The sequence below is a fragment of the Garra rufa genome, chromosome 7 (assembly GCF_049309525.1).
Source record: "Garra rufa chromosome 7, GarRuf1.0, whole genome shotgun sequence".
Classification (NCBI taxonomy): Eukaryota; Metazoa; Chordata; class Actinopteri; order Cypriniformes; family Cyprinidae; genus Garra; species Garra rufa.
In genome coordinates this window covers 26,984,676-27,000,590 of record NC_133367.1, presented here as the reverse complement: position 1 = coordinate 27,000,590, position 15,915 = coordinate 26,984,676, and the positions used below count along the sequence as shown (strand labels likewise).

At 36.8% G+C, this 15,915-nt stretch overlaps 1 protein-coding gene across 2 annotated transcripts in view; it reads right to left on the bottom strand.

Moving 5' to 3' along the window:
* Nucleotides 1-15,915, bottom strand: part of LOC141338525 (rab GTPase-activating protein 1-like) — a 46,015-nt gene that overhangs the window by 13,278 nt on the left and 16,822 nt on the right. Inside the window, exons 1-2 of one of the 2 annotated variants that reach the window (XM_073844097.1) lie at nucleotides 11,794-12,379; nucleotides 8,873-9,001 (exon numbers count right to left, since the gene is read on the bottom strand). In XM_073844097.1, coding sequence (XP_073700198.1) covers nucleotides 8,873-9,001; nucleotides 11,794-11,844 — 180 coding nt within the window. In that variant the 5' untranslated portion in view covers nucleotides 11,845-12,379. Of the gene's footprint in view, nucleotides 1-8,872; nucleotides 9,002-11,793; nucleotides 12,380-15,915 lie in introns of those variants that run through there. The other variant, XM_073844096.1, reaches the window with a different exon arrangement.

Below are 15,915 nucleotides of genomic sequence, written 5' to 3'. Positions count from 1 at the left end.
TGCTAGGTGGTTGTTAAAATGTTTTGCATGGTTGCTAGGGAGATATAGGCGGTTGCTTGGCAGATGCTACAGTGTTCTGAGTGGGTTTTGAGTTCTGGGCGGATCTAGGTATTTTTTGAGTTTTGGGTTGTTGCGAGGATGATCTGCATGGTTGCTAGGCAGTTGCTATGGTGTTCAGGGTTGTTTGTGAGTTTTGGGTGGTTGCTAGGGTGATCTGTATGGTTGCTAGGGTGATTTGTATAGTAGCTATGGTGTCTACGGTTGTTTGTGAGTTCTGCGTGGTTGCTGGGGGGGTTCTGGGTGGTTTTTATTTAGTTCTATAGACCTTTTTCCTGAGTAAACGATGAGCGCCGCCATTACGAATTCTAACGTCAGATTGAATGCTTTTCTGTTCCGGTTTCCATAGGACCCCATTCAAATAGCGTCCATCTGTTTTTAATGTAGCTAACGTCCGCTGCTTCGTGTCATCTACACACTCATTAAAGTGAGGCACTGACAAATGACGGTCATTGCGACATTGCCAAGTGATGGCGCTATGGAGCCATGTGCTTTTCAAAAACATTTTAATAGTTTTAACATTAGTTTATTAGCTCGGAATATACCGTAATTTGACTAGAAACAATGCAGACCGGAAATGCAAAGCATTCTTTCAGTTAAGAGTCGGACTTACTTCCGTGTTCAGGGAAAACGTCTATAGTGTTGTGTATGATTCTTAAAGGATTAGTTCACTTTCATAACAACAATGTACAGATAATGTACTCACCCCCTTGTCATCCAAGATGTTCACGTGTTTCTTTCCTCAGTCGTAAAGAAATTGTTTTTTTTGAGGAAAACATTTGAGGATTTCTCTCTTTATAATGGATATGGATGGCGCCCCGAAGTTTGAACTTCCGAAATGCAGTTTAAATGCACTTTAAATGCAGCTTCAAAAGGCTCTAAACGATCCCAGCCGAGGAGGAAGGGTCTTATCTAGCGAAACGATCTGTTATTTTCGAAACAAATTGACAATTTATGTACTTTTTAACCTCAAATGCTCGTCTTGTCTTGTCTCTGCGCAGTGAATGTGTAATCAGTAGCATCCGGGTCAATGCAGTTAGGGGATGTTGAAAAACTCCCATCTCGTTTATGTCTTCAATGTCAAAATCGTCCTACAATGCTGTTTTTACCCTTTTTTTTGGGTGGTTCTTAAGGGAATCTGTGTTTTTCGAGCTTTGTTGGTTGCTAAGGTGATTTGTATGGTTGCTAGACAGTTGCTATGATGTTCAGGGTGGTTGGTAATTTCTGGGTGGTTTCTGGAGGGATCTGGGTGATTGTTAATGGGATCTTCTTAATAGGAGTGTTTTTTTTTTTTACCTTCGGGTGGTTGCTAGGCAGTTGCTATGGTGTTTTAAACAGATGTTTGCAGGTTGTTCCAAGGGGTTCTGACTGTCTTTGAGTTCTGTGTGATTGCTAGGGAGATCCTTATTGTTGCTATCATTTGCCACAATGTTTGAGGTGATTCTTAACGGGATCTTGCCGTTTTTGTGTTTTGGGTGGTTGCTAGGCAGTTGCTATAATATTTAAGGTGGTTCCTATAAGGATCTGACTGTTTTTGAGTTTTGGGTGGTCGCTAGGGGGACCTGTTCAGTTGCTATGAAGTTCAGGGTGGTTCCTAAGGACATCCGACTGTTACTGAGTTTTGGGTGGTCGCTATGGAGTCTGTATGGTTTCTAGGCAGTTGCTAAGATGTTTGAGGCGGTTCCTAAGGGCATCTGGTTGTTTTTAAGTTTTGGGTGGTTGCTAGGAAAATCTGTAAAGTTGCTTAGCAGTTGCTATGATGTTTGAGGTGGTTCCTAAGGGGATCTGGTTGTTTTTAAGATTTGGGTGGTTGCTAGGAAAATCTGTATAGATGCTATGCAGTTGCTATGATGTTTTTGGGTAGTTCCTAAGGGGATTTGACTGTATTTAAATTTTGGTAGGTTGCTAGGGAAATCTGTATGGTTGCTGGCCAGTTGCAAAGATGTTAGGGGTGGATCCTAAGGAGATTTGAGTGTTTTTGATTTTTGGGTCATCACTAGAGAGATCTGTACAGTTGGCAGGCAGTTGCTAAGATGTTTGAGGTTGTTCTTAAGGGGATCTGCCTGTTTTTGAGTTTTGGGAGGTTGCCAGGGAGATTTGTATGATTACTAGGCAGTTGCTATGATGTTTGAGGTGGTTTCTAATGAGATCTGACAGTTTTTGAGTTTTGGGTTATCACTAGAGAGATCTGTATGGTTGCCAGGCAGTTGCTATGATGTTTGAGGTGGTTCCTAAGATGATCTGACTGTGGTGGTTTCAAGATGTTTGGGGTGGTTCCCAAAGGGGATCTGACTTATTGAATTTTGGGTCACTAGGCAGTTACTATGGTGTTCTAGGTGGTTGTTATGTGGTAGCTCAGGGGATCTGGGTGGTTTCTATCTTCTGCATTGTTACTAAGCAGTTGTGATGTTTGAGGTGGTTCCTAATGGGATCTGACTGTTTTTGAGTTTTGGGTGGTTGCTAAGAAGATCTGTATGGTTGCTACACAGTTGCTATGGTGTTCTGAGAGGTTGTCATGTTGTTGGTCAAGGGATGTGTGTGGTTTCTGAGTTCTGGGCAGTTGCTAAGCAGTTATTATGGTATACTGGGTGGTTCCTAAGGAGATCTGGGTGTTTTTGAGATCTGTATGGTTGCTAGGCAGTTGCTATGGTGTTCTGGGTGGTTGTTCGATGGTTGCTCAGAGGATCAGGGTGGGTTCTGAGTTCTATATCGTTGCTAGGCAGTTGCTATGATGTTTAGGTGGCTGCTAGGGAGATCAGTAGGGTTGCTACTGTGGTTACTATGGTGTTTTGGGTGGTTGTTAGCCAGTTGTTCATGTGATCTGGGAGGTTTCTGAGCTCTGTATGGTTGTTAGTCAGTTGCTATGTTGTTTGAGGTGGTTCCTAAGAGGATCTTTTGGCTAGTTGTTAGGGGGATCTGTATGGTTGCTAGGCAGATGCAAAGTGTTCTGGGTGCCTGCTAGGTGGTTTGCTAGAAAACAAACTAAAACAAAAACAAACTCCAAGTCTTTTAGATATTCTGATGCCTATTTAATTTAAGTCAATTTTTTCGCTCATCAGACAATCATCATCATCTGCCAGATGAAGTTTAATACTTCAGGTTAGGATTAGAAATTCTTCACCAAAAAAGGTGGAGTAAAAACATATAAGTATCAGTCTATTAATCTGACAGTGAGCGGCACAGATAAGAGGCCAGGCATCATTAGATGAAGAGATGTTAAACGAACGCTCAGTCCGGATGTGCTGCATAGCCACAGACCACAAAATGACACACTGAAATGGCACAACCGACATGGAAGTGAAGCTCTCAGCACAACCGTTCATTCGGTTTAACACTCAGTCATATACACACGGAAAGTTCATCCGGTAAATTTCGCCTCAACAAACGTGGTTGGTGTAAATGACGTTTCTATATACACACAAAACACCTACACAGGTATGAATGACTAGCAGACTGTCATTTTCCATTCACGTTGACAGTAACAGCACACATTGTTTCCAACATACACAAACTGAAACCATCTTCTACAGCTAAAAACAGCCACAGAATTGTTTTATATAAATGTGTTATTACAAAGTAAAAACAGCAAAGCTTGATTTTGATTCACTGGATTTGTTAAACCAGTGTGTTGACCAGTCAAATGTTTGAATATTCAGGTCACTAGGCTCATCTGAGTATTCAAAACATCTACTTGAGGGGGGGGGGGGGGGGAGACAGTCATACCATGCAAAACTGCATTAGGTTGACAACCAGTCGCTTGCTCCTGAACAGCATGTTCATCACACACACAGTTGGCATTCCTTGGACTAAAGACATAATGAGGAAAACTCTGCAGCCTTGTAATTTCATTACAGGACATTTCTCACAGAGCAGAAAGCCTCAAACAAATAAGCTCCTCGCAACGAGACCACATTCTTGTCAATACCTAAAGGAAAAAAAAAAAAACAGCCATTTGACCGAGACTTACCACCGGTTTGGGTTTGGAATCAGCCACCAGATTGGCGAAGAAATCCTCCTCGTTGATCTGGTTGATAACGTGAGCGTCATAAGCCACCGTTATCGACACTTCCTGCATCATCTTGGCAAAGTTTCTGCGCGGAGAACCAAGCGAGACAGGTGAGCTTTGAGAAACGAGGGAGGGAGGGAGGAGGAGAGAGCTGACAAGTCTGCCGAGAACGGGACCAGTAGACAAGTTTCTTCACAGATGAGTGCCGGCCCCTTGAGGCGGGAAATAAATTGCAGGGGGGATGGACCATAGAAGAACACACTCACTCTCTCTCAGGTTTTGTCTTCCAAGGATCATGTATCCTGCTCAACTCCTCCAAAGAGACGAAGCTCTGTGCTTGCCTGCAGACTCCAAGTTGTGCAGTGACGAGTCTTGAAGAAACATGAAGAGCGAGACAAGCGGAAAAGGCTGAAGAGGCAGGGGAAATTTGGGTTTGTCAGACTAACCACAAAGGGGTCTTCTGATTCCCTGGTGGTTCTTGTTTTATCTCATCAGGCTTCGTTTTTCCTCCCGAGAGAATTAAAGCGAGTTTGTTCCTGGTTTAATGAGTATTCGAATGCAAACATCCACACTCGAGATGGCATGTGGTCAGAGTTCTCCACGACTCCTTTCGATTAAGTCCTCTTTCAATATCAAGAGGATGTGAAATGTGGAATTCGGCTAGTAATCCGCCGAGGGGGAAGTTTGCACGGCAAGCAAGTGCCTGTGAATTCCATCACCCAGTAAGCGTATTACCCGGTGACTTGATCCTCTTTAAATTCGCCGTTTCAAAGAGAAACGACCGCTTTGCGTTTCCTGTGATTGGAAGCAGTTGAAGTAATCTGCACAGCTTCACGGTCTCTCTCTGTGTGTGTGTGTGTGGCGTCCAGGTCTGATATGGAGACACGGCAAAACAAGGCTTCCTGTCCTTGCTACATAGTCTCCTCCCTCTCAGCCATCAACTTGACATCCCAAAGGCAGAATCTTCTAGAAACCAGCGAGATTGCAGACGGTGAGGATAAAAATATCACTTTCGAGGTTGAATGGCAGTCTAAACGTCTTGATTCGCCCACTTAGATGAAATGTCTCATTGATCTGCTCTCCTGCCTGTCTTTCACTTTTGTTTGCAGAAGATAAAGAGGAAAGTGTGACTAAGTACACACACACGGTCTGCAATGAGGCGTGGTCCACACATATGCTGGGAGCAGCGACGATACACAACTCATTTACGTGGGCATAATGGCCCTTGATGTCGAGAAAGTCCAGTTTCAAAATCAGATCAGGATCAAGCGGCTCACGGTTATGGTCGTCCCTCCGAAGGAGCAAAAACAACAGCCTTAAGTAAATCACAAAGTAGTCTGAATGCAGGTGTATGTTGCAGGTACAAACCCATCCTTCTTGTTAAGGTGTGGAAGAGACGTGGATCAAGGGTGCGTGGAGGTGGGTGTGGACTGTAGGGAGTTGGAAGTGCCTTGCAAAGGAAAAACAAAGGATAATGATCTTGCAGACATATGAGTCTGGCGTAAAACGAAGCTGCTGTCTTTTTGTGGAGTTTTGTTGGTGAATGCACCTGTTACATCATCTCACTCAGGTGCTGTTTCCCACAGAGAGTGGAGCTCCCTCTCTGGTTTCTCATTTCTCTCTCGCTGGGTCCTAAGTTCTGCCGAATGCATGGTTGTCGGTTCTGTCTCAGAGTCAACATAACTCAAGTTTTACTTAAAACGAATACACCGTATAAGAGTCAATCTCTCAAAAATATAGTTGGGTCATACTTCAAAATAAAAAAGCTTATTTAATAAAAAAAAAGTCTATTTTAAGGACTATTAAGATTGTGACATTATTTTATGACGGCAGCATATTTTGCCTCCAAACTGTAATAACTGAAATGGGAACATCTGAATGATGTTTAACTCTTCTCTGCCATTGACAGAATTTCATTGGTGGATGGTAGGAGGTGCTATTACGCATCTTCTGACAGAGTATTGAACGTACAAAACTCGGCGAGGAAGAAGCTGAAAAGTATGTAAAATAACACAATCAACAACGTATAAATCAAAACTAGCTAACGTTACCGAATTAACTGTCGATCCAAGAAGTGGTTTAGGACCATGCAAACTTTGGATGTGTTAAGCGATCGAGTCATTTACAAAAATTAGATTTTCTCAGCTTTTTGTTTGAAATGTTATTTTTTGATGAAAGTTAGCCACATTCAAGGGTTGATAAAAAAGATTGCATGAAGCTAGAACAAAGCAGATTTTTTTTGTTTAAAAGCAGAGGCGCTGTTATTTTGTTATGTTTGCCTGTTCAGTTCATACAAAAAATATTCTGGTAGCCATTAAACTTTTGGAAAGTTAACTTTTTAAATAATTTTTTCTTTCATTTTCAAAAATCTCGTAATCAAAACGGATTTACATTATCACACAAAATAATTTTAAAAGTACTTGCTAAAAGTGCAGTACTAATACTATTTTGTAACAACTATTTGATGATGTTTTATTTAAATTCAATAAATTATTTATATAAATAATTAATCATTTTGATGAAAATGTAATTTTGACAATATGGTAATAAGAATTAGGGTGGAAAATGTGGCTAATTGTTATAAATATGCATAAAAATTCACACAGTATGACGATGGAAGTCTGTTTCTGCCACTGAATAAAAAAATAAAAGGTTATTGCAAATTTTTTTTTTTACAGAATTGTTCGCAGAATTGCAAATGCGAGTTATAAAGTCAGAAATGCGTCATATAAACTCGCACTTTTGACTTTTTTTCTCAGAATTGCATGATATGTACTCACAATTGAGAGTTATAAAGTCAGAATTGTGAGATAAAAACTCCCAATTCTGAATACTTTTTCTCACAAATGCGAGTTTGTATTTTGTAAGTCTGCCTTTTTTCTCGCAATTTATAAAATTTTATATCTTACAGTTCTGACTTGTTTCTATAAACTTTTATATAAACTTAAAATTTTGACTTTTCTCTCAGAATTGCATGAGACAAACTCAATTGTGAGAAAGTCAGAACTACACAATATAAACTCACAATTTTGACTTTTTTCTCAGAATTGCGTGATATAAACTCACAATTCAGAGAAATAAAGTCAGAATTGCAAGATATAAACTCTCAATTGTGAATTATAAAGTCAGAATTGTGAGATAAAAACTCCCAATTCAGATTTTTTCTCGCAAATTTGATTATCTCGTAATTCAGACATTTTTTTCTCAGAATTCAGACATTTTTTCATTTTTTGTCTCAGAATTACATGATATAAACTCACAATTCTGAGATTTTCTCGCAAATTCGAGTATCTCTTAATTCTGACATAACTCAGAATTGCAATTTTATATCTTACAATGCTTTTTATTGCAATTCTGTTTATATTTATATTTTACAAAGATTTTTTTTTCTTGCAATTCTGACTTTTTTTCTCAGAAATGCGTGATAAACTTGCAATTTTTACTTTTTCTCAGGATTGCATGATATAAACTCACAACTGAGAGTTATAAAGTCAGAATTTTGAGAAAAAAAAAAGCTTTTATGACTTTTTTTTCCACAAATGTACGTTTGTATCTTGTAATTCTGACTTTGTCGCAATTGCAAGCTTGTATCTTACAATTCTGACTTATTTCTTGCAATTCTAACTTTTTTCCTCAGAATTGTGAGACATAAACTAGCAATGGCAAGTTATAGAGTCCAGTTGAGTAGGGAAAAAGACTGATATGTTGTGAAAATTGTGTTTATATCTCACAATTCTGACATAATAACTCGCAATTGCATGTTGCAAGATATAAACCCAAAATTATGAGAAAAGTCATAATTTTGATATATAAACTCACATTTCTGAAAAAAAGACAGATTTGTGAGTTCATATCTCGCAGTTCTAACTTTATTTCTCAGAATTGTGACTATGTCTTGCAATTTTGAGTTTATAACTTCCAATTGTGAGATAAGTTGCAATTACCTTTATTTTTTATATAACAGCGGAAATGGGCTTCCATAATAGACAGATACAGACAGTAGAAGAATATATATATCCAAATATATACATAATTCACACAATATCCAGTATGCATAGACAAAAAATAGAAGTACATACTCGGATACTAGCCATATCCAAGAAAATATCCCTTTAGCAACACTGTTTGGACACGACATTCTCAATGCCGGAATTAATTGTAGCATTATAGTAGCAATTGTAGTCATCCCTAGTTAAACACTGCATTATACAATTACTGCATTACTGGAGCACAGCAGTGAGTGACTGGGGCACAGGAAATCCTGCTGTTAGTGACAGCGAGACTGCTTTTACAAAGAGAAGGAGAAAGAGAAATAAGAGGGTGGGCATGAAGACAGTATCGTCTCGATCTTTACTCCTCCTTCCTTCCTGAACATGCACACTCAACATCACACAAATAAATAAAACAAACCCCTGCCCTCAACAAAAATAAACTCTTGAAAGCATTAATGTATGGAAGAGGAAACAACGTCAGCAGAAAATAGGTCAGAGTCCTGTGGAATGGGTTTGAGGCAGAGAATTAAGGGTATTTATCCTTGAGACCTAACAAATGGAGCCTTGAAATTCAGACAAGGTCTTTGCATTCTCTGCATAACTGCATGCTAGCTTTGTGGTACGGCGCTTCACATTTCTCAAACAATGCAAAAGTGACCTGGGATTGCATAATTAACTCCTTCAACATAAGTCTGTAAGTTTCCACCCATTTCATCATCCTTCAGGGAGAAATCCAACTGATCAGACGACTCAAAGCACACCTCATCATTATAAGCCACGTAATTTAAATAGTGCTTTTGAAAGAGTTGGTTCTTACCTTGATATTGCAGGCTTGTTCCATCAGGCGCCGAGCGTTCTCTGCCGCCCTGTAGCGTTTTGGGAGCTGGACCCGGAAAAATTTCAGCGCGCCCTCAAAGTCAGCTTGAAGCAGGTCTTCCTTGGAGGTCTGCATGCAGATAGAAAAACAGAACTGGTTTAGGGACATTTCCGTGATTCTGCCTGATAAACTACATGAGGAGGAACTTTGCCAGGTTATTATTTTCCCCATTTATGTTTGCATTGGCCTTTTGTGAACCTGACAAAGCCACATGACATTTTACAGATGCTATATTGGTTGGGCATAACTCAGGTATTAAAATCCATCTATCCAATGACAACAGGAGTAAGAGTAATATTTGCACGGTACAGCATTATGTCTGTCTGACAGCGAAAAGCTAATCATTTTAATTTTATGGCCAATATAACCAATATATGGCTGAATGTTAATCTGCATCTTTGTTTGCTGCAATTGAACTTAAGACTATAAATAAATAAATACAAACACACACACACACACACACACACACACACACACACACAAATCAATTATGCTGCAAGTAAACTTAAAAATAAATATATAAAAACATTAAAAAATAAAAATAATAGTTTGCATGCCACAATTGAACTTAAGACATTTAATAAATAAATAAATATTGTTTTTATAACTATATAAAACATAAAAAAATAATAGTGTAAATGCCGCTATTAAATTTAAGTCATTAAATAATAACATTTTTAAAAATTAAAACGCATAATAAATAAATATACAAAAAAACATTCTAAAAAATAAAAATAATAGTGTATGCTGCAATCAAACTTAAGACATTAAATAAATAAAATAATTAATTAATTCAAAAGTATAGTATGTATGCTGCAAGTAAATCTAAGGCAAAGCATTTTTAATAAATAAATATATTTTAAAAAAAAAATAATAATATTATATATATATAAATAATAATAGTGTGCATGCTGCAATTAAACCCAAGACATTAAATAAATAAATAAATAAAGTAATACAACACATAAATTATTAAATTAATTAAAAAGAAAATCTAGAACATCAAAGCATTTTTAATAAATACAATTTTTTTTTTAAATAATAGTAAAAAATAATAGTTTGCTAAATAAATACTACAAATAAAAAATAGCTTGTGCTACAAGTCAATTGTCAAAGCATTATTAAACAGATAAATAAACCATTTTAAAAATAAACACAACCGTAAGGCATCAAAGCAATATCAATTAAAATAAAAAAAAATTAATATACAAAAAAGCAACTAAATAAATACATAAATAATTGAAAACACATTAAAAACAAAAAGAATAATTTGTATTCTCCAAGTGAACTTAAGGCACCAAAGCACTATCAATACAATATAATAAATATACAAACACCAAAGTAAATATAATTAAAAACAAAACAAATAATTTGTATGCTGCAAGTGAAACGCAAAGGCATCAAAGCACTAACAACAAATAAAATAAATATTAGTGGTGGGCATAGATAATTTTTTTTAATCTAGATTAATCTCACTGTAATCTTGGAATTAATCTAGATTAAAATGGCTAATTTGAATTCTGCTGTAGGCATTCAGAATATGTGTGCTACCCAAATAATGACTAAAAGTAAATCTTTGAGAACGGGTTTCTCAAGCCAGGTGGCGCATTAGACCAGGGGCTCATCTCCTGTTTTCAAACTGCATATAAACTGCTATATTTATTTTTATCATATATATAGTTTTATGTCAATTATTTAAATAGGAATATATAAACACCTACATTATACTGTACAAAAGTAATACAGGACTAATTTTCTGTTACATGTTACACCGTACTTTTATTTTGACAGGTTGCCGTGAAGTTTCTGTGTGTACAGTATGATATGATGCTAGTTTTCTCAAATGAAACACTCACAGCAGTTTTGGAGATTGAGTTTATCTGTTCATGTGAGATGCAAAGGCCAAAAATTAATGGGAACGTCAAGCTTGCTTCGGCATGCGTGTAGTAAAAACATGTCTCCGCCATTCATACATACAGAGGCAAACGGAAAATGCAGGATTCATACTGAAACGGTCTTTTTGCATTTCAGTTTTCGAATTTACGACGAATTTACGTGGCATTCCGCGCTATAGTAGATTCGGTTTTTATGAATGGAGTCCCCGATCCCGTCCGTGTTTTCGGGGAGGAGACATTATAAACGCGCGACCATGTAGAGACAGAAATGACATGCCTTCGTGTAAATAAGATAACCCAACTTTGACAATAGATTAACGGCGATATTTTTTTATCGCCCGATAAGAGTCTCATGTTAACGCAGCACGTTAACGCCGATAACGGCCCACCACTAATAAATATACAAACAAACAAACAAACAAATAATTGAAAACGCATTTAAAACAAAAATAATAATTTGTATGCTGCAAGTGAACTTAATGCATAAAAAACACTACTAATAAATAAAATAAATATACAAACAAACAAACAAATAAATAATTGAAAACGCATTTCAAACAAAAATAATAATTTGTATGCTGCAAGTGAACTTAATGCACCAAAGCAATATCAATTAAAAAAGAAATAAATAAATCATTGAAAACACACACACAAAATAATAATTTGTATACAGTTTTTAAACTAAATCAATTAACAAAGAAATTACTAAAAATATATACATTTTTCTGTTTATATACAACATAAGGAATTAAAGCATTATTATTAAAATAAATAAATAAATAAATAAATAAAAATGTCTCCCTAATGCTGTTACATTAAAAACACAAAATGACAGATAAAAAAAGCCAGCTACATGTTTCCTACATACATAAAGACACACACAGTCCACACAAGCAGCCAAGTACAAACACACAAAACATAAACAGACATGAAAGACTGTCTCGTTTTGCAGCGGCCGCCCCTCACCGCCAGCAGTCGGGGCACAAACAGGCGATGACCCATGCCCAGCAGCCCCATGACTCTATCGGTACAGTCATTCACCGACCCTCCCTTGTCCTCTCCAGCACCCCCTTCCTCCAGCCTTCGCACGCCAGATGGTATCTGAGCCCATAGAGGTGGCGAAGGCGAGTCTCTCTCTGGGGTCAAAGGTGAAAGAGCCTCAAGGCCTCCTTCCGAATCCCCAGCATCGTCCTCCCACAGAGGCTCCGGGGCTGACCTGGAGTCAGCCACGTTGGCGTCCCGAGACGGCGTCCAATCTTGGAAAAGTTAGTCCGGGGCGGTCGATTCGGTAGCGCTAAAGCAGTCTCGCTGTCATTCGATCATGATTCGACAAGCGCGAGCATGTGGCGTCAAAAACAGGAAAGCGGATTTACATTTCGGATCCGCAATGTAAACAATATCAGAAGCCACGCCCAGTTTAAAAGACGCCGAAGCAAACCGAAAGTGGCTTGACATACTTCAGCGAGGAAATACAGTTCGATCCTGGTTTATCATTGGCCGGCTCCTCCCGAAATCCCAAATTTGCAATCTGTTGCCTGGCAACAGGCAAGAGACGAGTCGCGTGGTGCTGTCGAGACGGACAGCACGTCTTCCGTGTTTTGCTCTCGTCTTCAAAGAGTCTCAAGACGAAGATGAAGTTGAGTTGTCAGGTAGATTCTAGATTCTGCTCTCCATTAAGAAGCCAAGCCAAGTCCTCGTTCTCATTCTGCCAGCTTCGTCATCCTGTCAAGGTCCGGAAGTATCAGAAATCTGCCAAGTGTGGGACGAAGGTGGTCAGAAGCAAGACTGGGTGGAGGTTGTTGTCCAGTGGCTTCTCTGAGAAAGTCGACGAGCGCGTGAGGGGAAGACAGGGAGGGAGAGGGATGCTCGCAGAGATGCTGTCGATGCTAGAAAAGGCGGCGGAGTGGCGGAAAGGGAGGAGGAGAGGAAGATAGGAGGGGCGTTGCGAGGGAACGCAAGACCGTGGACGGAAGGACAGTGGACATGGCTCCAATGCAACTCATGCTAAATGCTAATTGCTGCTGGAAGCTCGCTGAGGGAACAGACAGGGGGACATGTGAAGAAACAGAGCGCGAGATGGAGGGGTGTGGAGCGGATGAGAGAGAGGGAGAGAGAGAGAAGAGGAGGAGGGGGTTTGGGAGCCTTCGGGGAGAATGTCGTAATGGTTAGCCAATGAGAGCGAGGCAGTGCAACCCCCTCTAGCTCCTCTCTCTCTCTCTCTCTTTTAATGTACATCTCTTGCTTCCTCACACGCACATTCACATCAGCTTCTGTCCACCTGCTTTCACTGGTTTAAACATGGCAGGAAAATAGCAGAACATACTAACGATAACATCTCTGTCTTTCACACACATCATCATTTAATCATTGAGAAAAATATATATATAAAAAAAACACACACGATGATAAAAACATGTCAAGAGAATAGGTTTGGTTTATATTTCTCCCCAAAATAATAGAGAAATTATATTTTGCTTTAAGAAAACAGCTTAAAAGATTGTAACAGTATATTATTTATTTTAAAAAATTGCTCAAAGACATAAATAAAAATACTGGATACTGAATATAATCAGAATTGCAAAATGTGAAAAATGTGAACTACAAAATAGCATTCAAATGCTTTATAACAAAGAGCATATATACTTATAATAATAATAATAATAATAATAATAATATACTTACAAAATGTAATAATATATTGGTTATAATTTATATTTCATAGTTTGTATATAAAATATCTAAATACATTACAGAACACTGTAAATGCATTATGACACTGAGTATTTTTTTTAAATCATGTGTTTTTCTTAATCTCTTTTGTGTACACCATGTGACACAGAAGACTGGAGTAATAATACTGAAAATGTATCTTTGATCACAAGAATTAATTACATTTTAAAATATATTCAAATAGAAAGCAGTTGTTTTAAATGATAAAACATTTAAAAATTTTGTGTTTTTGCTGTAATTTGGATCAAATAAAAGCAGGCTTGGTGGGCAGAAGACGACTTAAAAAATAAAAAAAATAAAATAAAAATCTTGCTGTTCAAAAACTTTTGACTGGTACACTCTTAAAAATAAAGGTTCTTAACTGGGATCAATGGGTCTATGAAGAACCTTGAACATCCATGAAAAGGTCCTTTATAGTCAAAAAAGTTTCTTTAGCTTTTCAAAATGGTTCTTTTTGGAACTGTTGACTGAAAGGTTCTTTGGGGAACCAAATATGCTGATTTGCTCTTCAAGAAACATTTTATTATTATTATCAATATTTAAAACAGTTGAGTACATTTACTTTGATGAATAGAAAGATCCAAAGATCAGCATTTATCTGTGAAAAAAAAAAAGCTTTTGTAACATTATAACATTCAAAAGCTTGGAGTCAGTATATTTTTTTGGTGGAAATAAATTATAGAAATTAATAATTGTATTTAGGGAACATGCTTTAAATTGATCAAAAGTGAAGATAAAGACACTTACAAAAGATTTTTATTGCAGATAAATGCTGTTCTTCTGAACTTTCTATTCATCAAATAAACCTGAAAAAATTCTACTCACAACATAAAAATAATAACAATAAATGTTTTTGAGCAGCAAATCAGATTATTAGAATATTAGAATGATTTCTAAAGGATCTTGTGACACTAAAGACTTAATTATGCTAACAATTTAGCTTTGATCAAAGGAATAAACTACATTTTAAAATATATTCAAATAGAAAACAGCTCTTTTAAATAGTAAAAATATTTCAAAATTGTACTGTTTTTGCTGCACTTTGGATCAAATAAATGCAGACTTGGTGAGCAGAAGAGACTTTTAAAAAAACCTTACTGTTCAAAAACTTTTGACTGGCTGTTTGGGATCAATAAGATTTTTTAAAGTTTTTTAAAGAAGGCTCTTTTGCTCACCAATGCTGTATTTATTTGATAAAAAAAATACAGAAAGAACTATAATATTGTGAAATGCTATTGCAATTTTAAATAACTGCTTTCTATTTTAATATACTTTAAAATGTAATTTATTTCTGTGAAGCAAAGCTAAATTTTTTAGCACCATTACTCAAGTCACAATATCACATGATCCTTCAGAAATCATTTTATTATGCTGATTTATTATCAACGTTAGAAACAGCTTAATAATACTTAATATTTAAGGATTCTTTTAGGATGAATAGCAAAATAAAAAGAACAACATTTATTCAAAAAAAGAAAAAGAAAAAATACACATATTAGGACTGGGGTTGGACAAAAACTTCATGATTTAATTCTGATTCACAAGTTTGCAGTTCGATTCAATTTCCAATTCAATTCAATATCGATTTTGGATATATATCAGGAACAGTACATGCTAAAATTTTTCAAGAAAAAAAAAATCTCTCAACTAATGCTGTAAAACACACATGAGAGTCAGTTGGTACTATATTACTATAACATTGAAGGTTTAAATGACCTTTTTTGTATGCAAACACATAAATCACACTGAATATTTTTTAATCCAATTCGAAATTAAATGACGCCTGTCATAAAACTTTCACCAATTAAACACTGAAGAGCAAGAAAACTCATAATGTATGTTATATAATGCATATATTTAGCGAAATGCTCCTCTCTAGAGTTAACTAACAAGTTTATGCTCACTGAATATGTTTTTTCTGAGGTAAATTTGTCGCCTGACACCGTTTACAAGCTGTTATATTGACATCTTTGCGCAGTTGAAACACTGATTGAGCGATTACATGACACAGGATATGGATTTCAGTAAGTTATACTAAATTTTAACATCCCTTTGAATGTTTATTCATGCTTATTTCATGCTAAAACTGCTTTTAAACCGGAAGAGACAATGGTTAACGCTGCTGCTTCTCTAAACTGAAGCGCTACAGCGATCTGTCAAGCCACACTAAACAGCGCCAAAACTTTAACTATTTGAATACTACTGTATAATAAAACTTGAAATCCAAGACTTTGTTCAATAGCACAAATCTAACAAAGGCAGCACTCTTATGTTCATTAACCGTAAACAGGCTAGACTAATCGAGTCTTGGGATTTAAGAAACCATCATTTCGTAAAAATGAGAATTGATTAAAATCG